The sequence below is a fragment of the Zosterops lateralis genome (genome assembly GCF_965231275.1).
Source record: "Zosterops lateralis genome assembly, chromosome: 13".
NCBI lineage: Eukaryota > Metazoa > Chordata > Aves > Passeriformes > Zosteropidae > Zosterops > Zosterops lateralis.
In genome coordinates this window covers 18,684,042-18,709,762 of record NC_139773.1, presented here as the reverse complement: position 1 = coordinate 18,709,762, position 25,721 = coordinate 18,684,042, and the positions used below count along the sequence as shown (strand labels likewise).

Genomic DNA, 25,721 nt, shown 5'->3' with positions numbered 1-25,721 from the left:
AGACAACGCAGAGATGTTTGAGCACATGATTGGAGCAGACAGACTGCTGGAGTGATGGAACAAACAACTTGTCCTGCTGGTGCTTTAGGAACAACAAAAATTTGCTAAGATAGAATTTCTCACATCTATTTAGTCTAGTGTTTGTCTGGATAAAGTTGGTTTTTTATTATTAATAAGTTGCCTGTTTCAATCTAAATAAACTTGGCTTTCACTTAAAACAGGAATTTCCTTGCTTGAAACTATGAATTATTGCTGGGGTCCCTGCTTGAAGATGAGTCAAGAGATTCCAAAGGCTCTCACAGATGGGAAAGTATTGATTTCATGAATTTCAGCACCTCAGGTTTCTCCACCAAGTGTAAAATCTCCAGAATGTTCTAAGGTCTAAATGTAAAACCTCCACTACTTGCAGTGATGAGAAATGAAGTTCTCAGATTTTTCAGGACCAATTCTCTAACTGTAAAAAGTGAATTAATCTGAAAGATATGAACCCAACAAATGCACTGTCAAAATCACTATTCAGAGTGTAACTACCAACATCTCCAGTTAGTTTGATGATAAGAATGTCAGGCATCAGGAAAGAATTGATTTTCTTTTCATTCTGGTCCTTTGCTTGAAGGAGTGGACATTAATCAATTTAAAATGCAGGTAGGTAAATAGGAGGTGTATTTTTGTCATCAGAATTAGTGGTGTAACCTACTCAGAGTATTTCCAGGAGGCAGGACTTAGGAAGTTTCAGTTTTTAACTCCAACTTAAAGAAGAGTGTAAGAACACTGGGAGCTGGGATTGTTACCTGGACCCTCTCCTGGTAAAAGCATCACAGCAAACTGCAAAGCACAAACAGGAGGAAAAGTAAATCATTACACAGGAAGTTTTACAAATGGAATGAAACCAGCACACACACACAACACAGAAGAGGGAATACTTCAGACAATTCATCACCAGGCACCACGAAAATGTTCAGGAACTTTGGCAGCTAAAAGAGCAACATGCCACTGTGCAACTGTCTGCCTCCAGAAGGAGCACTGGTAGTTACTTAATCTTATATAAAACTTTTATTCAGAGACAAAGATTCCCATTAAAATTCATCACCATTACCTGCTGCAGTCCTGGAGTTGTGTTTTTCACTGTCAAGGCACCATGGCTTTCTTTGCCAGGGATCCATCAAAGCAGGAAATCATCAAATCAGCTCAGGGCTCCATGGTGCCAAGCACTACTCTAAAGCAATAGGTTATCATTTAATTTATTGCCAGCAGTCTGAAAGCCAAGCACACACTAAACTGCACCAGGGATGGGATCCAGCCCTCACAGGGTGATGAAGCCACGGGGAGGTCAGTGCTGCTTCCCCCATTTGTTAAAGAAACAGAGGAATCCCACAGAACACCACCAGGAAAACACCTTCCCACTCAGCTGGCAGAAGGATAAACACCCTGCACAGCCAGGAGACATCTCTGCACTCAGTGCAGTGTCTTCATTATTATTGCAAGATCTCTCTCTTCCTGACTAAATGGGAAGTTTAAAAAAAATATATATATACACTCAGGACAAGTTTTTGGGGTTGTTTCTTTCTCTTTTCCAAGGGCAGCATGAGGTACCAGCTGTCCTAGAGGAGGAATTTTCTCCACCCACATTAGATCAGCGTGGATCATTCCTATGAACTCACATTGTTTCTTCCTTTCTGTGCTCAAGGAAGTGTTCTGAGAGTGCAGCATCCCCCTGGCCACGCGGCACTTCTATGACCTCCCAAATTCAAAAAGAATGCAGGAAGAACTCAAACACGGCCCACCTTCCCCAAACAATGACCTCTCAAAGAAGAAACCTCATCTTCATCCCTGTCCACCCGAGAGCCTGGGAGAGCCACATCCAGCCCTTCTGCTGGTGAGAAAGGTTTTCCAAGGAGCATCACAGCTGGGAATTTGGAGCCTTTCACACTCAGGGACTCCTCACCCTGGCCAAGCTCATCTGGGATCCTTAAATTCTCACCTCCTCCCAGCCCCTCACCTTCTGCCCATGGCCAGAAGTGGATGCTTGGGTAAAAGAATCCTGGGTGGACACAACAAGCCCAAATAAATAAAGCCCAGCAATACCTTGAGTCACTGCTGCACTGAACATCCTGTTCTTTGCATCTCAGACATGTCCATGGTCCCATCCACACACCCCTGCACAGACCAGGTGTGTCACTAACACCATCCCACCTCCAGGACACCTCTTAACCCCATCACACTGCTCCTTTATGTCGATTTTGTTCAGATTTTCTATGTAAACATCCAACCTCCCATGATTTATAAGCACTAAACGTGTGCACATCACACAGAGCTGGGCACTGAGCAGTGGGTTGGGGGACAAGGAGCAAATTTGGATTTTCCAGGAGCAGGATGGGCAGGGAGGAATCACAGATTGTGCAGAGTGAGAGCACACAGAGATGGACAAAAGGCAAGTGGAGATTCTCAGCCCCTGGATTTGGGGACAGCCACCTCAGCAATGAGGAAAACACTCCTGGAGGAGAGGCACGAACACTTTACAACACATTTGTTCTTCTTGGAAGCAGTAACAGGAAAGGAAATGCTGCTTTTAGTCTGCTAGCACAGAATGGCATAACAAAAACCAGAAAATAAGTCTTTAATTAATACTAGTACTCCAAATCCCTGGGAGCTTTTTTTTTTTTTTCTCTAATTCATGTTAGTGCTAAGTTAATCATACACTCAACCCTAAAGGCTACAGTAAAGCTGTTACTCAACTCCAAAGTCGACTTCAGAGAGAGAAGAAAAAAGTGTGGCAGGGGAAAAAGAAAAAAAAAAACATCTGAGAGTCTTTACCAGTAATTTGTCAAATATCTGTTCAAAGGCATCACTATCAGTGCTGCAAGCTGAACAATTAGCATGAGTGAAAGCATCAAGAAGTACTTTCACTTTCAGATCCCCTGTCGCATGAGGATACAAAGCTTGGGGGTTGTTTTCCAGAACAGTGACATTAATGCTTTCCCCAAGCCCACACAACTGTCAATTTGGAGAAGAAAGTAGGCAGTTCACTACATAATTTCCATGAACAACCTCAATCAGGGAGCAGAAATTAAGTGTTAGGAACATGAAGACATTCTGTGGTTTTGAGAAGACAGACTACTATGTTGTGTGACTCTGCCAAACCTGGGCAACAAGACAAATTCTCATTAAGCTTCTCCTTTGAACAAAGAGCAGTTCACAGAATAACACGGAAGATAAATGTAATTCCAGAAGTCTCCCAGCTCAGAGCACAGGTGTCTGTCTGGGCTAACTCCAGTGCAGCCTCATAAAACTTGCAGTCAGAGCAACAACTCAAAAAAAAATCCAAATTCCCTATAAATGCAAAGGAGTCTGTTTTGGAAAAATACACTGGTTTTCAACTCTTTTTGATTTTCTATCTTTGCAATGTGTTAGAGGAGCTTAAAAAATTTCTCTTGGACCTAGGTGGGATTTCTAGGTGGATTTTTTTAGCTGAACATCACAGACTGGTTTCTTAAAGCTCACCTTCCCCTGTCCAGGCTGCTCCAAGTCCTCTCCAGCCTGGCCTGGGACACTGCCAGGGATCCAGGGGCAGCCACAGCTTCAAATATCTAACTTTTTTCCCTAATATCTAACATACCATCCACTTCCACACTGCAGCAACATTGCATGGCACAGAGTGAGGTTTAATACTGCCAGAAAAAAAAAATTATCCAGTAAGAGGCAGACATTTGATTAAAATAATTTCTCAGTAAAAGGCATGCAAAACAAAACTGTAAGAAAAGCACTGCTCTGTCCAAAAGAGTATCCTGCAACCATAATTTCATGTAAATTCTCATTTTTCTGAGGCTCAAAGGCATGAGTTTTAAAGAAGAAAACAGGTGACACAACTTCAAATCTCCTATTGAGTCTCCAACCAACTGGAGAGCTGAACTTCCCAAACTCCCTCTAGGCTGAGCTCTTGGTGAAAATCTTTGCTTTAAGCCTCCTTTTTTTTTCTCTTTACCCTCCCCACCATCCCATTAAACATTGCATTTTCCTCCCCTAATCAGACACCACGTGTGAGCTGCAGGCAGAGCTCACAGACAGAACAGCCAGTGGTGGCACAGAGAGTCCAGAGTCATGCCCTGGCTGCCTCTGCCCACCAGATGTTTTCCAGCTGTTCCCAGCCATCCCCTGGTGCTCCAGCCCCTTTCCCTGAGGGGCAGCAGGAGCTGCCAGCAAGGCCCAGGCACCCCTTTGGCATATTGAGCTCTGTGCCTGAACAATACCACAAAGAAGGAGTTTAAGGGATTTTTTTTTTTCTGGGTTCAGAGGCTTCCTCAAAGTATGATCAAAGTTTGCCCTAAATCAGCTTTGTAACCTCGAGTTTAGAAATTCTACAGGCAAACCTCCAGAACCAGAAATCCAAGCTCTCCATCTCCCTTTCATGTCTGCACACCACGGATTTTTCCCAGCCAACACTACACATGATCAGGATAAAGGAACCACAGGGGCAATTAAAACTTCCTCATGGGCAGAAAAATGAACTTATTGATTGGATACTTAAAGCACAAAACAGAGGATACACAGAATTATAAATTCTGATCATCAGCTGACACACATATTTACCCAAGGCCTGTCATTTCTACTGTTTCATGTCTCTGAAGCAGGAGTTAAATATAATGACAAAAACAAAGGATGAGCAGATGCAATAGTTACAGTAACAGTATCTTCCCCACTCTCCCATGTGGCAGCTACACAGCCTCTGAGGGACACCACAATCATAAAAAAGATGAAGTTACAGGATCAGTTTACAAGGCCAGGGTTAGAACTGAGACTCCACAGCAGGACAAAAACTCCATCCAGAGCCACAGTGACCACTCCAGGGAGCAGGAAAAGAAACTGCCAGAAACTGTCTGAAAACAGACAAAAAAAACCCCACAAAAACCATCACTGGGATTCTGAGAAAGCCAGGCATGGAAGGTTTGCCTAGATTTCAAATGGATGGATTGCATAACACGGAACAATTGTCAGCCATTTAGCAAAATAAATTAATAACTTTTACTTAATATATGAACCCAGTGTACCAATACATGCAGAAATATTCACATATCTATATCCAAAGAGAACATTTTTTTTCCCCAAAAAAAAGAATGTGTTCTGCAACCTGCTGACTCATCTTCCCACCACACTGAAAAAAAAAAAAAAATTCTGGAAAAGCAGAGAACAATGCTGAGTTGTACAAAAATCCCTGCAAGAAAGGGAGAAGACTTGCCAGGAAGTTTCAAGGGTTTGTTATAAAAACCCATAAGGAGGTTTTTTTAGGAAGATCCTTGTTCATCCAAAGAATCCCACACTGTTGGAATATCTCCATCCTGGTGCTCAGGATGCAAAGTGAAATAATCTGTCCTTGTTATGGACTTCCACTTGATGCTGGATGAGGCTGGATCCAGGTGGAAATCCCATCCTGAGCTGTCAGCAGGGAGAAGTTCTGCTGGAATCTCCCTTCCTCCTGCTCAGACAGGGCTCAGGATGACAAAGGCTCCAACACAGATGTTTTGCCAGGAGTTGCTGAGCTCTGGATGAGCCTTTCCCAGTTGTCCCCTTGCTGTGGGCAGGAATCCTTCCTTGCACTTCTGTTCCAAAGTGTAACCCAAGATTTTAAGTAATCTTTGGTAATCTGAGCACGTAGCAAAGGCAGGAATCATCTGATTACTAATTTCTAGCAACACAAGTGAATAGAAAAAGAAATCCACTCAAAAAAAAAGTAAAAATAAGAAGTCTTTGGAATAAAGAACACGATTCCCCAAAAGTTCAGTTTTGCCAGCATTTCTTCCTCCAAGAGACATTCCTGTGTTTTGGCAGTGGAATTTGCACACTTTACACAACCCCCAGGGCAATGGTGGGAGAACAAATGTAGCTGTAAAAAAAATGGAAGGCAGGCAAAAAGGGGGAGGAGCTTTTTTACTGGAAAATTTAGAATTTAGTAATTGAAAGGTGAGATGGAAAGGTTTATCAGACCTCATAGAAAATTCCTACTCTGCTCATTTCAGAATGTTTCTCCTGTATACAGTGAAATACATAATCAAAATCCACTCCAAAAATTGGCTGGTGTATTTCCTGCCTCATGTAAATTCCCCAGAATTTTCATGTTTGGGTTGTTTTTAAGTTAGTGCTAACCCAAACCCCCTTTTCCCAGGTTAACAACTGCAGCACTGTTGTCATACCAAGAAATAATTCAATTATATGTTGGATTTACCCAGATCCTCTCAATCCCTTTTTTTTTGGCTATGAGGTAACACAGGTGATTTGTTCCTCTCGAAACAGACCTGAGATTATTCAATTAAAACTGCTCAGGAACTGCTGTAATTTCTGAATTCCAGCATCTCTTGGCTCCCTGTGCTGTGTCACTCCATCCTGCCAAGGCAGGAGGTGATGGTCTCACTCTGCCCCAAGCCACTCATTCCCAATGTACAAATTAATTTAAAATACTGGACATTTTCAGTGGGATTATTTCCCTGGCCAGTGCTGGTGGACAGAGAGAGCTCTGAGAACTCCTCCCTGGTGGGTTCTGAGCTCTCAGCAGACACAGGCACAGCCAGGAGAGGAGAGGCTTCTGCAGAAGGGCAGGATCTTGCACAAGCTCTGTTGTGAAATCACACCTCTGTGACTGTCTGCAGGCTCAGTGGAAAGGGACAAGAAAAGCAGCTGGATCCACGAGCACAGCTGCACTTCCCTCACCACTTATTCCTCCTCACATTTCCTCAGCAACGTTTATTTTTACACCCAGTTTTTAACTCCCCTAAACCAATTTAAGCTTTTTGAAAAAAGAAAAAAAAAAAAAAAGACACCTCATACAAACTAAAGTGCTCCTCCATTACCATCATTATGTTAAAATCTGACTGTCAGAACATAACAAGACAGGATTAAATGTCTTAAAATCCTTCCTACATCCATAATTGTCAACAAAAAGCTGCCTACAGCCAGTAAGAGCTGCACAGGTCAATGTACCCCTTGCATTAATTTCTGTGCTAGTGGTGTCCACTTAGTCATAATTTTTTTTCAGCACAAGTCTGTGAGGTGCTGCAGGCTCTGACTTTTCATTATTTTATTACAGCAGATCACTAATGTTCTATTAGTGTACTTAAGTAACATTAAAATGGTATTTCTAATTCAGTGAAGGACTATGCCAGGCTCAAGCACGTTAAAAGAGAAAGCTGTGCATGAGTATATTTTAATTTAAAATGTATTCTCTCATATCACATGTATTTGGAATCTTGATTAATCCTTCATTAGTAAGGGATTAAAAAAAAAAGTTTCTTTTTTTTTTTTAATATTTACAAGCTTGCAGTAATCCTACGTGTATATTGAAGCAAATGCAATTTTATGACTGACCCAGTCATAAAATTCCAGGGTCTAATCTTCCAGAACATTGCAAAAAAAGCTCCCCTGAAGTCCAAGGAATTCCAAAGGGGAAAAAAAAAACCCAAATAAAAAATCCCCCCCGAAGCAAGGCAGAAATGACCCTGCAAGCATTAAAGTGAACAACTCTGTGAAAATTTTCCTTTTATCTAATCTCACATCCAAGAAAACTGATTTAAAAATGGAGGACAAATCCTTTTGGAAGGGGATCCACCAGGAAAGAGCCCAAAAACCCAAACCCAAAGGACCACAACCCCATCCCTTTGATGGGACACAACCTGCCCTTCTACTCCTCAAAAACCCAAACTGAAGCTTCCCTTGAGAAAGATACTGAAAGACATGAAAATTGCAGCAAGCACAGTAAGTAAGCAATTGTTTACTTTGCAAATTGGAATAGATATTGAAGTGCAAACCAGTTCTGCACAATCCCCAAATTTTCTTTGCCAGGCAAACGCAGGGAGCTGCACCAGCCATTCAGGGACCTCCTTAAACACAATTTCACCAGAATAAACAGCAACAACAAGGAAAGGCTGATTAATTAATACTCAAACTATGACTGGAATTTGCAGTCACCCATTTTTACAGAATTACTCTCTGGCTTGAGCAGTTCTAAGGCACAGATTTATTATAATTAAGGCTTTACAAAGAGAAAACCACATTGTACCTGATGACTTGGTTTTACTCACAATTTGCTTTGGATTTTCTTTCTTTTTTAAAAAGAAATAGAGTTCCTAAGGTGGTAAAGACCTATGGACAGCATCTTAAATACCTCTCTAGGGCCCATTTCTTTTCAGCACATGGGAGAAGATGCAAATTCTGTTGTTTCCTTTTTATTTGCTCTCATTTTTATCTAATTAAACACAAACCTCCTGTTGTAGCTGATACTTCACATCTGAGATTTGCAGAGGTCACAGCTCAGGCTTGATTTGGGAGACACCAGTTCTTGCTAAAACACATAGTACATTTATATTTTGAAAAGAAAAAAAAAAAGTACTTCAAAATACTTTGTGTCAAAGCTCATAAAATACATAAAAGTCAGTGGCATTCAACTTTTAAAAGGAATTGTTTTCATTTTTGTACTCAATCAAACCCCAGGCAGTTTTGGAAGGTTTATGGTTTAACACCAGAGCTGGGAAAGTTGTTTGGATTTACTGAGAAAAGGTAAAACATGAGGCTTCAGAGCAGTTAGTCTGACCCTTTTCTCTGACTTTTTTTTTTTTTTTTCTTTTGTTATTTTAAAGATGCAATTAAAGAACTTCATGAAGTTCCATTCTTTTCATGTGAGCAAAAAAATTGTTCTAATATGGAAAGTGGTATTATCTCAAAACCTGGGGTTTTTTTCCTGCTTCATGTTCTAGGGCTGGGTTGGCTTCAGAGAAACAAAAACTGGGTGACAACTGTCAGATATTCTAAAAAACAGGGAGTCAGAAGTTTGAAAGGAACATAACTCCATAAACTTGAGATTTGTTCTTGTTCCTTTTGGCTATTAAGACACTAAACTACCCCAGAACGTTCAGCCAGAATAGTTTTCCTTCAATTAATTTTCATTCAGGTTTGCTTGGTTGGGTTTGTTTGGGTTTTTTTTTTTTTCCCTTCTCTGCAGAAGCTTTGCACAATTATATCTGTGCAGCTCCAAAGAATGAAATTAAATCTACAGCTGGCCAGTGTCATCTTGGTTTGAGCCTGAGGAGCTGAGGCAGCTCAGAGCTCAGAAAGGTTCAGCCCTCGCCGTGTAACCACAACTCCACGGGAAGTGTCAAAAACAGAAGTGAAGCTCAGGGCACAGGAAAACCTTGCACGAAGTTGTCTCTGTTATCCAACTGGGCACAGCCAGGGCTTGGGAAGGCCCTGGAGAATAATTATTCCTACAGGATTTTGTGGTTGAGTAATTGCTACAAGTGACAAAAATCTGCTGTCGGAGAGAAACATTGTGAAATTTTTATTTAAATATTCGGGATACATGTATTTAAATTGTAAGTGTATTAACTCCCTTTTATACTACTTTGCCAGGAAAATAAAAAAAGGATTAAAAAAAAGAAAGGAAAAAAGAGAAAAGGGTTATGCACATGAGACCCAGGCCTCCTGCATATCTTAAAGCCCTACACCATGAGCTTTCCCTTGCTCCAGTCAATGAGCTCCCATCACCAAATAAGGATGCAGACAGAGGACAGGACACGAACGCAAAGCAGGACATCCTGAATCATCCAGCTCTTTCTTTCACCTCCTCCCTTTCCCCTTCCTTTCTGCCAGGAAGTGGCGGTGTCAGCAGGGCTCATTCCTAACAGCGTTAATGAGTTACAGAACCTTCCCCCCTTTCTGACAGAGGGAAAGTCTCGGGATTCCAGCCCGCAGCTCCCCATGGCCCGTGCACATCCGTTTGGGTCTGCGCCAAAAATCACCCTCAGGGCCCTAAATAACTTCCTTCCTGCTGGATGTTCGGGTCCTTCAGGCACTCACAGGCAGGAATTTCATCGCCTCGCTTGGAATCTTCCTCTCTGCTTTGCCAAGTCATTCGAGCTCCTTCTGAGCTTTGCTGTCCCTGAAGAGCAGGGAGAGATTTGCGGGAGGACAGGTTTGTGTGTGTGTGGAGCCTCACACAGCCAAAATTCCGTGTGAATGTGGCAGGGCAGAGATGCACGGAATACTTGGAACGCCTGGGAACAGCACCAGCCTCGCAAATACCTGACTGAGGAATTCAGGCACTGACCAAAGGGGGAAAAAAAAACTCAGAGCAGGAGAGGGGAGGGAAATAAACAACCTTGGAGATTAAGGAAATGAAAAATAAAACAGCTTTCAACTCAATCCCAAAAACATGTTCAAAATTCTGATGCAACTGTTCTTAGCCATTTGAAATCTTTCACAATTGAGGGGTTAAAATTAGGAGGATGAGGGGATGTTTCCATGATTAATTAATCCTGGCTGTATATAGGACAAGCGGTTGCTGAATTTATTTTCACTAAGCCACTTCTTTTAAAAATACTGGACACCTCTAAGCCTGGGTATAAGGTCCTGTGTGTGACACAGATCAGAAATCTGGGGGACACACAGACACAAACTCCAGCCAAATCAACACACAGAGCAGAAAATGAAGCAAGGCAGATGTTCATCAGTGCAGAAAAGATTCAGCAACTCCCAGGAGTCTCCAACAGGCTTCCAACAAGTAAATGAGCACCATACACGTAAAAGCAATTTAAAATTAATGACACTTCTTGGGGGAAGAGATGTGATATTGAGTATATTGGGAGTGAGGTGATTTACATCAGGTACTACAAGCAGCGAGTGATTGGTGTATCAGATTTGTTCTTGTAGAACAAGACTAAAATGCAAGGAGATCCCTGGAGACTAAATCATCATATCCCCAACTGCCTTGAGAAAATCGACTGGAAAGTGCTACCCGAGCAAATGTAAAACCAGAGTATTTTCCCCCTGTCAATCCAGAACAAAAGCTCTGTAATATTCAGATCATAATGCTTAGATACAATCAGTGACTCCTGCCAAAGAACAGTTTTTAAACAGCTCATCGCTCAGTTGATCATCAAAAGAGTTTGCTAGAAATGTCACAGCTGGAGCTGCAAGATGCTAAATTTTTTATTTTTTTGGGGGAGGTATTCACTTGGTTTCAGGGTTACATTTCTTCTGCGGTCGATTTGGTTTTGGTTGTTTGAGTTAAAAAAAAAAAAAATAAAACAAGATGTTTGGGTGGTGAAACGAGATCTGAGCCTGTGTGAAAACGTGGCACTGATGAACACAGAGCGCTTTAAAGCCCGAGACTTGCACATGTCACTGCAAGGCTGCCTCACATCCTCTGTGTCACCGTGCTACAGCAGCTCATCCCAGCTCCGTTTACATCTCCCCGAGAGCACCGACCTGACCATACAGGGGCAGGAATCTGCTCCTCCGAGACACACCTTTGTTCCAAGGCTGGCTGAAGGGTTAGCCCCGACACCATTGTCTAAAAAAAATCAAGGTGTGAACGCTGACCCGTGAACCTCAAATGAAAACCTTTCTGTAATATTTCATCACTTCGAGGTGCTGGTTGCTGTGTCTGCCCACCCACATCCGTGAGAAACGTGCAACAGAAGCTCCAGCAGCGCCATGCAACCATCCAATATTCAGTATTTTCCCCCCCAGAAGGGGAGAGTGATTAGCTCAGCCCTTCCCACATTTACAGTGTCATGTTTGTGTTGCACACAGAGCAGCTCCGGAGCCCTATCTCCGCACACACTCCCTGCCGTACCCAGCACAACGCGCCAATTAGCGAAAAAAACACATTTGCTCCAACTAACGATTGTTTGGGTTAAAGCCAAGGACGAGGCAAAACAAAACAAAACACCTTTTCTACAAATCTGCGGCTTCCAGTATAAATTCACCCACACGCGCGTTTATGAAATACACCATAGCAAACGTGTAATTTGTCATTACTAGATAATTATATAAGCTAAGAAACCAGCCGACACCATGACGGACTGTGAGAAAGGAGTTATACAAGTTTCCCCCTATTTTTTCCAACAAGGTGGTGTTTTGTTTTGTTTTTTTTTTCCGCCGCGTATGTGACAGAAGTTTGTTTATCAGGGCAGGCAGCATCCCCTTACTCGGCAGAGGGGACTCCGAGGCTCCCCCGGCCGGGGCCAGCCCGGGATTCCCCGCCCGCGGTGTTTGCGGCGGCCGGGCCGGGGCTGCGGGGCGGGACGGGCTGGGGAGCACCGCACCCCGGGGACAGCGCCCGGCCCGGCCCGGCCCGGCCCGCACCCCCGCCCGCACTCACTCCGCAGAGCTGGTCCCGTTCACGGCGGATCCATCCGGAGCCGGGTTCAGCTGGATCGGCCCGGGCTTCTTCTTCGGCATCTTCGCCCGCACACGGCGCGCAGAGGGAGCGGACGGAGCGGCCGCGGCCCCACTTCGGGACAGGTCCGAGAGACTTCCTGCGGCGCGGTAAACTCGGGAAGGGGGGGGGGAGCTCCCCTGTGCGGCGGTGGCCCCGCGGGCTGAGGGCAGGTGGGGCCGTGCGGCTGCCGGAGCCGCCGCTCCGAGCGCTCCGAGCTCCGGCGGGCACTGCCCGGGATCGGGATGTGCCCGGCCGGGACCGCGCCGGCGCGCGCCGCCCGCACCCGCCCCGCGCGCCTGCGCGGGGAGCGCGCGCACGCGCACGGCGGGGAGCGAGGCCGCGGGGAAGCGCTGCCCTCAGAGCTCCTGCCCTTACAGAGCTCCTGCCTTCAGAGAGTTCCTGCCCTCAGAGTTCCCTGCCCTCAGAGCTCCTGCCCTCACAGCGTTTCTGCCCTCACAGAGCTCCTGCCCTCACAGCATTTCTGCCCTCAGAGAGTTCCTGCCCTCAGAGAGTTCCTGCCCTCAGAGCTCCTGCCCTCACAGCATTTCTGCCCTCAGAGCTCCTGCCCTCACAGCATTTCTGCCCTCAGAGAGTTCCTGCCCTCAGAGCTCCTGCCCTCATAGCATTTCTGACCTCAGAGAGCTCCTGCTCTCAGAGAGTCTCTGCCCTCAGAGCTCCTGCCCTGACAGAGCTGCTGCCCTCAGAGAGTTCCTGCCCTCATAGAGCTCCTGCCCTCACAGCGTTTCTGCCCTCACAGAGCTCCTGCCCTCACAGCATTTCTGCCCTCAAAGAGTTGCTGCCCTCAGAGCTCCTGCCCTCACAGCATTTCTGACCTCAGAGAGCTCCTGCCCTCACAGCATTTCTGACCTCAGAGAGCTCCTGCCCTCACAGCGTTTCTGACCGCAGAGAGTTCCTGCCCTCAGAGAGTCTCTGCCCTCAGAGCTCCTGCCCTCAGAGAGTTCCTGCCCTCACAGCGCTGCTACTCTCAGAGCTCCTGCCCTCAAAATTCCTGCCCTCAGAATTCTTGCCCTCAGAGCTCCTGCCGTCAGAGAGTCTCTGCCCTCAGAACTCCTGCCCTCAGAGTCCCTGCCCTCACAGTGTTCCTGCCCTCAGAACGCTCCTGCCCTCACCAAGCCCTGGCTGAGGGTCAGGGGCGATAGCGGGAATAATCCTTCCCTGGCAGGGTGGAGAGGCCCTGCCACAGTTTGCAGAGAAGCCATGGCTGCCCCATCCCTTGGAAGTGTTCAAGGCCAGGATGGACGGGGCTTGGAGCACCCTGGGATAATGAGGAAGGAGCATTGGGGCAGTTTAAGTCGGCTCAGTATCTGAGCTTTGCAGCTCTCTCACACAGGATGAGAGCCACACTCCCAGCTTGGCACAAGGAGGGCAGAAACAAGAGTTTTAACTGGACATGGCTTGGAACAGCCTGGTGTTCCAAGGTGTAGTGGAAGGTGTCTGTGCCCATGGCAGGAGGTGGAATAGGATGCGATTTAAAGTCCATTTCAACCCAGCCTATTCTCTGATGACTTAAACAGAACCTTGCTTTAACATCAACTTACTCCCACAAATCGATAAAGGACTGATTTATTTTGGGGAGTCTGCCCTTTAACACTAAAGGACATGCAAACTGCAGTGTTACAATCAGCAGGAGCAGAGGGATCCCAGAGGAGAAGCAGCAGCAGAGAGGACAGACAATGGTGTCCTGTGACAGCTGGGCTGGACCTGGGCAGCTGGAACAGAGCTGGTCAGTCAGCCCAGGACACGTGGGGCTGTCACAGCCAGGCCTGGCTCATGGGCCAGCGGGGCACGTCACCCCTCGGCCACGACAATGGGGTGTCCGTGTTCTGGTGGGCTCTTCTGGGGTAGCAAAACTGCTGTGAGGGCAATATATATCCTTGCTATGGTCAGTAGGATGTGTTCTTCCATATCGATTCTCTGAGAATTGAAATGTAGAGATTCTGTTGTTTAGCTGTGGATATTGAGGGGGTTGAGGGGCAGGATATGGAAAATGAAAGCACCCAATGGCCTTGATTGGATAACAAAGCCAATCTGGACACGCGTGTGCAGTTAACTATGACACACACATTAATCATATGGTGAGAGTCAGGAGGTAAAAGGAGTTCTGTATATTTGACTTCCGTGAGCACAGTGACACTACAATCCTGCCTTTACTGTAAAAGAACTTTGCTAAAGTTTGAGTTGCTTTATAAGATTAATTTCTCATTGTCTGAATCCAGCAGGAGTCAGCTGAAAACTCAATTTTAAGGCCCGTAGGAGTTACAAAGTGAGAAGAGCTTCCAGATTTCTTCTGATTTCTGACACAGCTGAGAAATTCTTTCTGTTGCCACTGTGCATTTCTGCACCACACAGTGCTCCATCTGTCAACAAACACGACACATCGAGCAGAAAAGACTCTGCAGTTACTCATCATTTTGTTAAGTGATAAACGAAACCCCTCACAGACACACGTGAGCCAAGAAGTGAAGCAGCACTGAGGAACTCAGCACTAAGGTGGAGGTAGTGGCTTGGTATTGGTAAAAGAGTGAAAAAACAGTTTCTTTGGTGGTTCAAATTTTTCCTAAGATTCCCAAATGGTCTTTTTCATACACAAGACGTGAATTTACCACTGACTGAATAACAACTTTCCAGCAGTGGATTGATTTTATACTCCAATGAGTTGATTCAGACACAAAAGGAAGTGCAGAGTTAATTCCATAACAAAATTTCTGCTGTGAATACTTTGGATAAAGAGCCAGCCTGAATTCTGTATGATTTAAATTTTTGTGGTTTGCAAAATACAATTATATTTTAATCAAAGCAATCATTAATGTTTTTACAAAAACCGAAATGATGAACAAAGTTCCCCATATATAAAGCAAAAATGCTGAACAGTTCCTATCATCTCACCCATTTCTAAAGTAAAAAAAAAATAAAATTTTTTTTCACAGTTTTGCCATTAAAGATATATTCCCTCCATCCAATTCCAGATATTAAGGGACAGCTCCCTCCTCTGGAGCAGTTTATCCTTGCACTGAGAACACTGGGCTGTGAAATTACTGATTTCATCAATCTCCTTTAAAATCCCTTTGACCAAAGCACAAACCCCAAAAATATCTGGGATGGACTGTATCTGGAAATAATTTCACAGGCATATGGATTGATGCCACTGCAGAAATAATTTCTGTACTGTTGTCTGTAAAACAAATTGGTTTAACGTCAGGGCATTTGTTACTAAAAATTAAGTATGTTTCCCCAGCCAAAACAGAACACATGTTTTAGAAATTTGAATATTCTCCATGGAAGGAACTGTATTTTGCTGTACAAACAGGTGTTTCTGAAGGTGAATCACAGAGGAAAAGATGAAGAAAAAAATAGAAAGTGCTGTAATTTCAGCAAGAGGCTTCTGAGGGGAGAAACTTTCTGATTTATTGATTTCACCACTGCTTGGAAAAATAGAAATAATTTGTCTCTGTAAATAGAAGTGGAACAAAGAAGCTTATCTTCATTACCACTTTTTTTTCCCCTTATAGAAACCGAAATTTTGCCTAATTTCTTGCATGAGAAGAAAACCACAATTACTCTATCGATCAATTGCATCTAAATGAAGCCAACTTTTCAGACTCGATTGCCACACAGAGCTGCATATTTTACTGCCAAAACATGTGCACACAAACTTCTATTTGCAAGATTTAATACTTCTTAATCTAAGCAGTGGTTAGCAAAGCAAGTTAGGGAAATAATTAGTCCCATAAAGCAATGGAATTTAACAAGTCTGGTTCAAATTTGAATAAAATTGGCCAAGAGGATCAAAAATTATTTGAAGGGAGTTGACAAAGAACCTGACAGAGATCACGACCTGCCTTGCACCTTATTTTCCTCAAGAAACAGAGATTTGGAAGAGCACTGTGGATCACAGCACAATTTAAATGTTTTGTGATATACTAAAAGCTTAGAAATGAACGTTTAAGGTGGCTGCGTAATATCAAATTTAGATTAGATCAGCGAGGTATAAATGTAAATAAGTATAAATCACAAATAACTGAAATTTGCTTAATCCTTAAGATGTGACTTCTCACTAATACAGAAACAATGGCAGCAGTTATGCTGAGGGTTTGTGGCACGAACAGCTTTGCCAACATAATATTTGAAGGGTTTTTTTGCTGAGTAAATTCTGCTCCCTTAGGAATAAAGCCCTTCAAGCGTGGAAACAGGCAATTATCCATTTGACAGATTTGCTTTGCCGTATATTACATGTAACAAAGCAGGAAATGAGACTGAAATATAAAATAAGGTGCTAATTTTCTGCAGTTTTTCTGATGAAATTACAGTAATCAAACAGAAACAAGCACTAATGTTTCTTTTTCACCTAAACTAGAAACCTGAAGTGTTTTCTAGAACAGAGGCAACCTGTGGGGGGTTTTTTGTTTGTTTTTTCCTGACTTATTATCTTAGCAGCATGTGGCTGGTTATTCATTTCCTGAAGAAAAACCAATAATCAATGCCTGCCAGCATTTGCTTTTTATTTAATTAGGAACATAGCACTGGAAAGAACCACCTAGGTCATCAAGTCCAGCTTCTAATTAAACACTCTTCAAAAATATTGATTAATCAAAACTGCATAAATATGGTGGGTTTTATAACCCTGTGTCCTCTGCAGAGATTGTAAGTGATCTTCTGCTTTCTTTTTTGGTTTGTAAGGATTTTTCAGTACAAAGAGTGACTATTATTTTCAATGCAAAGAGCTCATCATATAGATATTTGATTTTCAGTAATTTTATATGACAATTACAGTATTTTGTGCTGGAAATTAGCAGCACTTGATCTATGATTATTATTATTAAATCCCTGTGTTAATTTTCATACTTCAGCTGCATCAATCGATTGAAGAAAATTTGCCATATCTAAAAAGATAAGATAAATTGATTCAGTGCTAAAAAATCCATTTGTGTGTTCTCCCTATATTTAATAGATTCTTGACTATAAAAGATGCTGCAGCAGTTGGGAATACCCATTTAAAACATTAACTGTTAAAATAATTTTAACCAGAAAGTAACTGCAATTGATTTTGTCCTACTAGAAGGACTACATTAAATTACCAGAAACATTGTCTGTCAAATTTGAATTTATAGAGAAATAAAGGAAAACCAATTCCTTTAATGGATTAATATTTTACCTTAATTTATATAGTTTTGTTTAAACAAAGAGACTATAAGTCAGATACACTTCTATGGACTGAGCTGTAAAAATATGAGAATAATTTGCAGCTCCAGCTGCATTGGAGACGGGAGCCTGGAACCTCTCCTGTTGTCCCTGCAACCCAAATCCTTACATGGCATTTTACGTGCACAGCTGCCAAACCTCTGAGGGCTCGGCACATTTATCCCAGCCTGGACAACTGCAAACTGTTCAGTTTTAAATTCCCAGAAGGTTCTGTCTGGAGAAGAGCTCGGGATTGCTCACTGTCCTGGTTCTTTCCTCTGAGACAGGGGGTGGGAATCCCTGACCTGGATTGGGAATCCCTGACCTGGATTGGGAATCCCTGACCTGGATTGGGAATAGGGCAAAACACAGGAGCAGGGCAGTGATTCTGCCCAGCACTGGGCACTGGGGAGGAATTACTCAAGTGCTGTGCCCGACCCCTCAGTTCAAGGACATTGAGCATGTCCAGGGAAGGGAACAGAGCTGGAGCTCCAGGAGAGGCTGAGGGAGCTGGGAAAGGGGCTCAGCCTGGGGAAAAGGAGCTCAGGGGGAATTTCTGGCTCTGCACAACTCCCTGACAGGAGAGCCCAGCTGGGGGATCGGGCTCTGCTCCCCGGGAACAGGGACAGGAGAAGGACATCGGCTAAAGCTGCACCAGGGGAAGCTCAGGTCGGACACCAGCAGGAATTTCCTCACAGAAAGGGTGGTCAGGCCTTGGAAAGGGCTGCCCCAGGGAGGTTTGGAGTGCCCATCCCTGCAGGTGTCCAAGGAATTCCTGGATATGGCACTCAGTGCTCTGGGCTGGTGACAAGGCGGGAATTGGGCACAGGTTGGACTCGATGGTCTTGGAGGTCTTTTCCAACCTCAGGGTTTCAGTGACTTTGTGAAGTGACAGGGGGCTCAACAGGTGCTCTTTTAAATCCCATTCTTGGAGGTGACTCAGCGTGGAGCTTTCCAACATTGGATATTTCAAATTAAACACTAATCCCCAGCACTTCTTCCCTGACAAAGTGACACTACAGGCGGCTGGAGGTGCTGGTGAGTAAGACACTGGACATGCCTTGGCCATTTCTGCTTTTTTGGCAGCCTGGAAAGCCGAGTGTATCCTGGGCTGACTCCGCAGGGAGAGCAGCAGGGGAGGGGGAATTCTGCCACCCTGCCCTGCTCAGGTGAGACCCCACCTGCAGAGCTGCCCCAGCCCTGGGGCCCAGCACAGGAAGGGGAGTGAGCCCAGAGGAGGCACCAGGATGATCAAGGGGATGGAGCATCTCTCCTGTGGGGAAAGGATCAAGGGGATGGAGCACCTCTCCTATGGGGAAAGGATCAAGGGGATGGAGCACCTCTCCTATGGGGAAAAGATCAAGGGGATGGAACACATCTCCTATGGGGAAAGGATCAAGGGGATGGAGCACATCTCCTATGGGGAAAGGATCAAGGGGATGGAGCATCTCTCCTATGGGGAAAGGATCAAGGGGATGGAGCACCTCTCCTATGGGGAAAGGCTGAGAGAACTGGGATTGTTCAGTCTGGAGAAGCTTTGGGATGACTAAACTGTGGCCTTCCAGTTCATGTGGGGACCTTACAGGAGGGATGGAGAGGGACTATTTACCAGGATCTGGAGAGACAGGACAAGGGGAAATGGCTTCAAACTGACAGAGTTGGTTTAGATGGGATATTAGGATGAAATTCCTTTTTGTGACAGTGGTGCATCTTTGGCAGTGGTTACCCAGAGCAGCAGTATCATCCCTGGAAGTGTCCAAAGCCAAGTTGGACAGGGCTTGGAGAAAGCTGGGACAGTAGAAAGTATCCCTGACGACAGCAGGGGCGTTAGAATAACAATGAAATGATCTGTAACGTCCCTTCCCACCCTGAGCATTCCCGGATTCCACAGTCCTGGGATCGCCTCAGCCCCGCCCCGCCCCCGGCTCCCCCCTCCGCTCCCCCGCGTTTTGGCGCCAAAACCCCCGAGCCGCGTTCGGGACCTCGCGAGACTCGGGGATCTCGCGGGGCTGGGCGCGCGCGGGGGCGGCCCCGGCCCCTCAGCCCGGCCCGCGCTCCCTCACGGCCGCTGGAGAAAGAGACGGCTCCTGGAACAGAGACTGTCCTCACACCGCCACAGCCCGGCCGGAACCGCTGGAGAAACGGCTCCTGGAACAGAGACTGTCCTCACACCGCCACAGCCCGGCCGGAGCCGCTGGAGAAACGGCTCCTGAAACAGGGACTGTGCTCACACCGCCACAGCCCGGCCGGAGCCGCTGAGAAAGGGTCCTCACACCGCCACAGCCTGGTCGGAGCTGCTGAGAAAGGGCTCCTGAAAGAGAGACTGTCCTTACACCACCTCAGCCCGGCCCCGCTCCGGAATTAGCGTCCCTTGAGCAGCCGGAAAAGGGGAATCCTCCTCCAGACCGCCTGTCGAGGTGGGTGAGCTGTACATTTGGGGAATTGTCACTCCATCCCCCAAAGCTTTGGTCAGGGGTGTGAGGGGCACGCGGTTCCATGGATAAGCGCTGTGGTCAGGAATACACTTGTTTTGGTTAATTCCTGCCACTCCCAGGTAACTTTTGACGAGTTGAAACATCACAAACTCGAATAATTCTATTTGGTTTAGCTAGGCTGGGTTGTGTTGTCCTCTGTGTGGTATCTGCTGTTTAATTTGTACGATGATCTGTTTAGGAGATCTTTTCCTGAGAAAGCTCTAAATATTGTATGTATTTGGTGTTTATCTGCTTCTCTGGCAGCCTCGCTGCTTCTCTTAAAACGCTTTTTGGTGTTTTCTGCAGGAGCGGAAACAAGGCTACTTTGTGGCAATGCTGGATCCTTTAGAGAATAACTTGTTTGATCTTCCTGATTACGAGAATACAGAAGATGAAAAATTCCCACCTCTTCCACCTCCTGCCTCTCCAGGAAGAGACGATGCAGAATGGGCTCAGGCCAATGGAGGTGAACACCCGGGACCCCAAAAAAATCCCATTTTAATGCTGTGCAATCGAAATCAGTGATGTTGGACTTCAGTGCATAAAAATAGGCAGAAAACAAACTGTAAATTTAAATTGTTAATCGTGTGGTGCTTTCCTGCTTGTGGGAAAAGTTTATTTTTGTAGATTCCATGAAATTATGTACACAAAGAATCTTTATAAAACCGAAACTCTTGTGACATAATGTTTCTCTAAATAATTTTACAGCTCTGATCTGTAGTTACTCTTTATGACTTGTCTTTTGGAAGAGATAAAGAGTGTTGGATGCACTCTCAATGCACTTACCAGAAATACAAGTGGAAACTTAAAATATACAGGATACAATCCTAGGTGATGGCAATTGCTTTGAATACTTAAATGATGCTGTTTCCTTGCCCAGATCCAGATGGAAACCAACAGTCCCAAACAAAGGATTCTGCTGTGACTACACAGAAAGCAGTTAAAAGACCAAGGCCTAGATTAGATGCCCAGAGGTAACTTTATATTTCTTTATGTGCTGAGTTTGGTGTAGGGCTGTGGGAGAATCATTAAGGTACCTCTAAAACTGGTGTGAGTTCTTTATAATCAATAGAAAGAGTCCAAGCTTTAGGTTGGTTTAAGGAATGTGAGAGATTTTTCTTTCTTTCTTTTTTTTTTCTTTACTTGTTAATTGAAGGAAAAAAGTGTGGGTTTCGAATAACTCCCCCATTCCTATTCCCAGGTTAATTTCAGAAAGGGGACTCCCAGCTCTGAGACATGTGTTTGACAATGTGAAGTTCAAGGGTAAAGGGCATGAGGTAAGACCTGCTGAGCTTTGGTTTTGTTTCCTGGGAGGTTGATGTAGATCTGATAGAGCTGCCCATCTGATACAGGCAGAATTGACAGTTCTCTGATTAGCCATCTTCCCAGCAGTATCTGAGCAAACCCTGCTGGGGTTTGGAACTGCAAATTTTAAAACAAACATGAAATGCTTTAACAAAATCCATCTTTTGATCATGAATTTTTTTCCTCAACTCTAAAAGTAGAATATCACATCTGTGACTCTTGTGTTGTCCATACAAGCAGAGTTTTGAATCCCAAGGTTTAAAAAAAAAAAGTGTGACATACCACTTGAGCAAGGAGAAAGCAGGACTTTCTCTACAAGCTTTCTTACTGTCTTGGATGCACTTAAACATGCAGAGCTTATTTTCCTTTCCATATCATTGTAGACAGGGGAGGGTCAGTCTCTTCTCCCAAGTAACAAACAACAGGACAAGAGGAAACAGCCTCAGGTTGTGCCAGGGAGGTTTAGTTTGGTTATTGGGGAAAAATCTCTTCACCAAGGGTGTTGTCCAGCCCTGTGCTCTGGAGTCATCACTCTCAGAGAGATTTAAAAGACATTCAGCTGTGACACTTGGGGACAAGTTTTAGTGGTGGCCTTGGCAGTGCTGGGGGAGTGGTTGGACTCTGTGATCTTTGAGGACTTTCCTAGATCAGCTTATTGTGGTGTATCTGCATTCTAAACATCAGGATCCATGGCAGTGGATTTATTTCAGCCCTGGTTGTATAAGGACAATGCTTCAGGACCTGCAGATGTTTGACAGGATGTGCAAATGCTCCCCTGAGCTTGTATCAGTGTTCTCACAGCCTGAGATGGCACTGACATGGATTGTGGGAGGAGGAAGGAAAGGTCACCCACACATTATTGCTGCTGGCATTTTTCCAGAGACTGTCAAGCTGCAGGTGCTCCATATTCTCAGGAATTGCTGTCCCCTTTCCCTCTGCTGTCTCCCTGCTCTGTCAGCTTTGGTAACTGGGTTTTGTCTTTTCTGCTCTAGGCAGAGGACCTGAAGACACTGATGCAACACATGGAGCACTGGGCTCACAGACTGTTCCCAAAACTGCAGTTTGAGGATTTCATTGACAGAGTGGAGTCTTTGGGAAGCAAAAAGGAAGTTCAGGTATGAATTGTTTCTGACAGTTTCTCTTCATGGTGTTTAGAATAGTGCAGGAGTTAGATTTAGGGGATCAATTATGCAGCAAAAGAGGACTTAGGTTGTGCATACTGCTCAGAAGTATAATGTTAGTTAAATTAATTTCTCTCAATTTACAGCTCTGTCTGGTATTTATATTTATATACAACCTTTCTTTATTTGAAATAATCCTCCAGAGAATTGGCTTCAGCATTTTTAGGACATCTTTAACCACAGCAAGAACTTTAACCAGTACCAACTGGAAGTGGTTGGGGTTTTGTTTGGTTGGTTTTTAATGTTAAAACCTGCAAAAGAAGACTGATAAAGGATTGAGCTTCACCTGGCTGGGTGATAGATGGAGGACTGGGAAGATGAGCCACAGCACTGAAGGTCTGTGTGTCAAATGGACACAAAGTGAAAGGAGTATTTTTTTCAGAGTAATAAAGTATCAAATGAACTTGCTGTGGTTTTCCCATCCTCCCAAAGTTGAACAAAAAACTGGCTACAGATGAAACACCAGTGTTTTAATCTCCCCCCTGCAGACCTGCCTCAAGCGGATTAGACTCGATCTTCCTATTGTCCATGAAGACTTCAAACATAATGAAGGTATGGTCTCTCTGCTCTCTGTTCAGTACTGCAGTGCTTGAGATTTACTTCTCTTCCTACTGACCAGGAATGAATGATCAAGCTCACACTAGGCTTTTCTAGTGTGGAAGAAATTGTTGAGAGGTCTCTGCTTTAAAACCAGCCTTCTGTGAGTCTTATGATGACAAAAGTGAACTGGTACTTGCACATATGTATGTAAAAACAAACTCCTGTGTCTGTCATTGCTGGCACACAGCTCTGGGAGCATTCCTTCCATCTGCCAGCACCAAAACCCACTGACTGAGAACTAGTGAAGAGTCTCTTCCAATCAGATAGAAATTAGACATAAACAGTTTTTTAATTAAAGAGGAAGTAGAGTTCACATGGTAGTTTGAAAGAAACTTTAGCAGCAGAAAGGAGGGAATTTCATTGTCATTCCTAAGGCCCTGTGCAGGCTTTTGCATTTTGAGTGTCAGTCTTGAGAGCATCATCTGCCCATTGTCCCATTTGTGTCCACATGAACCTCAGCCCCCAGCCCAGGCTGTGGGTGGTGCTGTGGAGGATGAGCTGATGAGGGGTCCCAGCTGTCCTGAGCTCTGGGGAGCCCTTGGGGTGACGCGTGGTGCCTTCACTGCTGCTGCACTGTGAGAACTGCACTGCAGCCAGAAGCTGCCACGGACAGCAACACCAGTGGATCCTGCCGACAGCGTCTGCAGAGAGACCAGATTGTTCTGTGCGATGGTTCCACACACCTCACACCTGCCTTTAAACCTCCTGCTGAGCTGTGGGGCTGAGGGCACTGCCACAGCCTTCAGGGGGAAACTGGAGTGGGCATCTCACAGGTGTGAAATGAAAACTCAGCCCGGGCTGTTGTATGAACAGCCCAACATCTCTGTCAGCTCACGTTTCTGTTCACAGGCTTAGAGTGCTGCAGAGGCTTTGGGCTCTCTGGGTGGGTGAAGTTTGTCTAACTGAGCTGCCTCCACTTTGCACCTTTCAGTGCTGGCAGATGAGTAAATATCTCTGTACCAGAGCACACTGAATTCAGAACTGAGTGCTCAATGTGTGTGTCCAAACTTCTGATTCACAGAGTCCTGGGATGGTTTGGGTGGGAAGGAACTTTAAAACCCATCCTGTTCCATCCCCTGCCATGGGCAGGGACACCTTCAATTAGTGCCACACAGCCTGGCCTTGAAAGGTTGGGATTCCTGGAGTGACTCCTGCCACTTTCTAAAGGACAGTTGTTTTAATTAGTAGAGTTGGGAGGAAAACTACCTGCCCTAAGAATTGCCTGCATTTCCTGTCCCTTTTGACCCTTGGAGCACAGCTGCTGTTGCTAACTCAGTACACAGAGCTGTGCCTCAGCACTCAGGCATTGATTGTTGTGTGTGTGTGAGCTCTGAGCACTTGTTGTCTCCTTTGAATATTGGCGATGTGGGCTTAGGCAGAAAATTGCCCATTAAAATTAAATTATGGAATGAGCTTCAGCTGCCAATAAAAAAAACCATAGAAGATAGAAAGATAGAAATGTTTTCAGAATGTTCTCTTGACTGATGCGAAATGGATCTCTGTGGGTTTAAAGTGTTAATTCTGCCTCTCTTCCCCCTGCCACCGCTTGTTTTTGACCAGAAGGAGAAGGGGAGAGCACAGAGCTGGAGGCAGCTGCTGCAGAGGCCCGTTCCCCGTGTGGCAGCACAGACACCCATTCCCAGCCGGGCAGTGCAGGGCTGAGCTCCCAGCCGGGCGCGGCCCTGACCGAGGAGCAGCAGCAGCGCATGAGGCGGAACCGGCAGCTGGCCCTGGAGCGGCGGCAGGCGCGGCTGCATGGCCCCAGCCAGAACCAGCACCAGGGTAAGGACCAGCTGCAGGGCCTGGGCTGCTGGCTCACAGCTCTCATGGCTTCCTAGCAACTGCTGCAATGTGTAACTCTCACATTTTAACAGATTTCCTGTAGTTAAACTCCCTGGTGGTTGTACCAAGCTGTGGCAGCTTTGTCTCTGGTGAAATGCAGCTCAGCCTCTCATCTCTGAGCTGCCTTTGCCACAGACTGGGATTGTGGTGGTGGAGACATCAGTGAAACACAGCAGCAGTGTCTGCTCACGGTGTTTCTTTTCTCTCTCAGCAGAGCTCCCCAGTAGTTATTCCGAGGAGGAGTTTGACAGCCCCGTTGCTCAGGATCCCACTGGCCTTACTGAAGACACTCAGGTTCCTGCAGCCGAGGATGCTCCCACAGAAGATGATGCAGAGGATGAATTGGAATGTGCCAGGGAAGAGCAGTAACTTCCCACACTGTGAATGCCTTTCTTGACCAAAGACCCCCTGCTTTAAGTACTGTAAACATTGCTGGCTCTTGGCACTCCAGAATCTTCAGGGAATTCTTTCTCATGGTGTCACTGAAGGACAGAACTCTTCCCTGGAAGCTGCAGAGGAGCAGCTCTGTACACCAGGAAACAGAACAAAGATCATCAGCTGCACTTGAGCCATCGTTTCCCCTCCCAAAACATTTTTAGGAAGTGTTTATGAGTTTTTGGACCTATTTTGAATATAGTTTATAATTTATGTTAAACTGAACTAACTGGGATGTTGATGGGTTAAGTTGCTATTAAAGGTGTGTTGTTTGGGGGTTTTTTAACAAGTCTTTTAACAAGGGTGCTGGATTTTTTTAAATCCATTACTTATATATTTTTCATATAAAATGGAAGCTATTAAATTTCAGAACCCAAACCTGAAATTCTTGTCTGAGGCTGTTACAAGGCCAGGGCTCCCACACTTCCCCATCCCTTGGGTCACAGGGAATGAGAAATTCCTTCTCCTCATTCTGCTCTC

The 25,721-nt window shown here is 45.1% G+C and overlaps 2 protein-coding genes across 3 annotated transcripts in view; one reads left to right on the top strand and one right to left on the bottom strand.

The window, feature by feature from the left end:
• MAP2K1 (mitogen-activated protein kinase kinase 1) overlaps positions 1 to 12,365 on the bottom strand; it is a 32,659-nt gene extending 20,294 nt beyond the window's left edge. Inside the window, exon 1 of the mRNA XM_083870604.1 lies at positions 12,146 to 12,365. Within this exon, the coding sequence (XP_083726730.1) occupies positions 12,146 to 12,225 (80 nt within the window). The 5' untranslated portion in view covers positions 12,226 to 12,365. The remainder of the gene's footprint in view (positions 1 to 12,145) is intronic.
• Positions 12,366 to 19,441: 7,076 nt separating this feature from the next.
• Positions 19,442 to 25,574, top strand: TIPIN (TIMELESS interacting protein). 2 transcript variants are annotated; one of them, XM_083870986.1, is made up of 9 exons: positions 19,442 to 19,669; positions 19,707 to 19,821; positions 20,185 to 20,344; positions 20,759 to 20,852; positions 21,080 to 21,155; positions 22,176 to 22,298; positions 22,853 to 22,916; positions 24,525 to 24,746; positions 25,021 to 25,574. In XM_083870986.1, exons 3-9 carry the CDS (start codon positions 20,212 to 20,214, stop codon positions 25,173 to 25,175), a joined length of 867 nt encoding a protein of 288 aa, XP_083727112.1. In that variant the 5' UTR covers positions 19,442 to 19,669; positions 19,707 to 19,821; positions 20,185 to 20,211; the 3' UTR covers positions 25,176 to 25,574. The 2 variants fall into 2 exon arrangements, with proteins under 2 accessions (XP_083727112.1, XP_083727111.1); XM_083870985.1 differs by having other exon boundaries at positions 25,018 to 25,574.
• The last annotated feature ends 147 nt before the right edge of the window (positions 25,575 to 25,721 follow it).

Excerpts from the sequence above, each read along its gene's own strand:
- TIPIN (XM_083870985.1), top strand. The coding sequence starts at position 20,212 with ATGCTGGATCCTTTAGAGAATAACTTGTTTGATCTTCCTGATTACGAG. Across the intron at positions 20,345-20,758 it reads ATGGGCTCAGGCCAATGGAG|ATCCAGATGGAAACCAACAG; the intron begins GTGAACACCCGG and ends TTCCTTGCCCAG. Across the intron at positions 21,156-22,175 it reads TCAAGGGTAAAGGGCATGAG|GCAGAGGACCTGAAGACACT; the intron begins GTAAGACCTGCT and ends TTTCTGCTCTAG.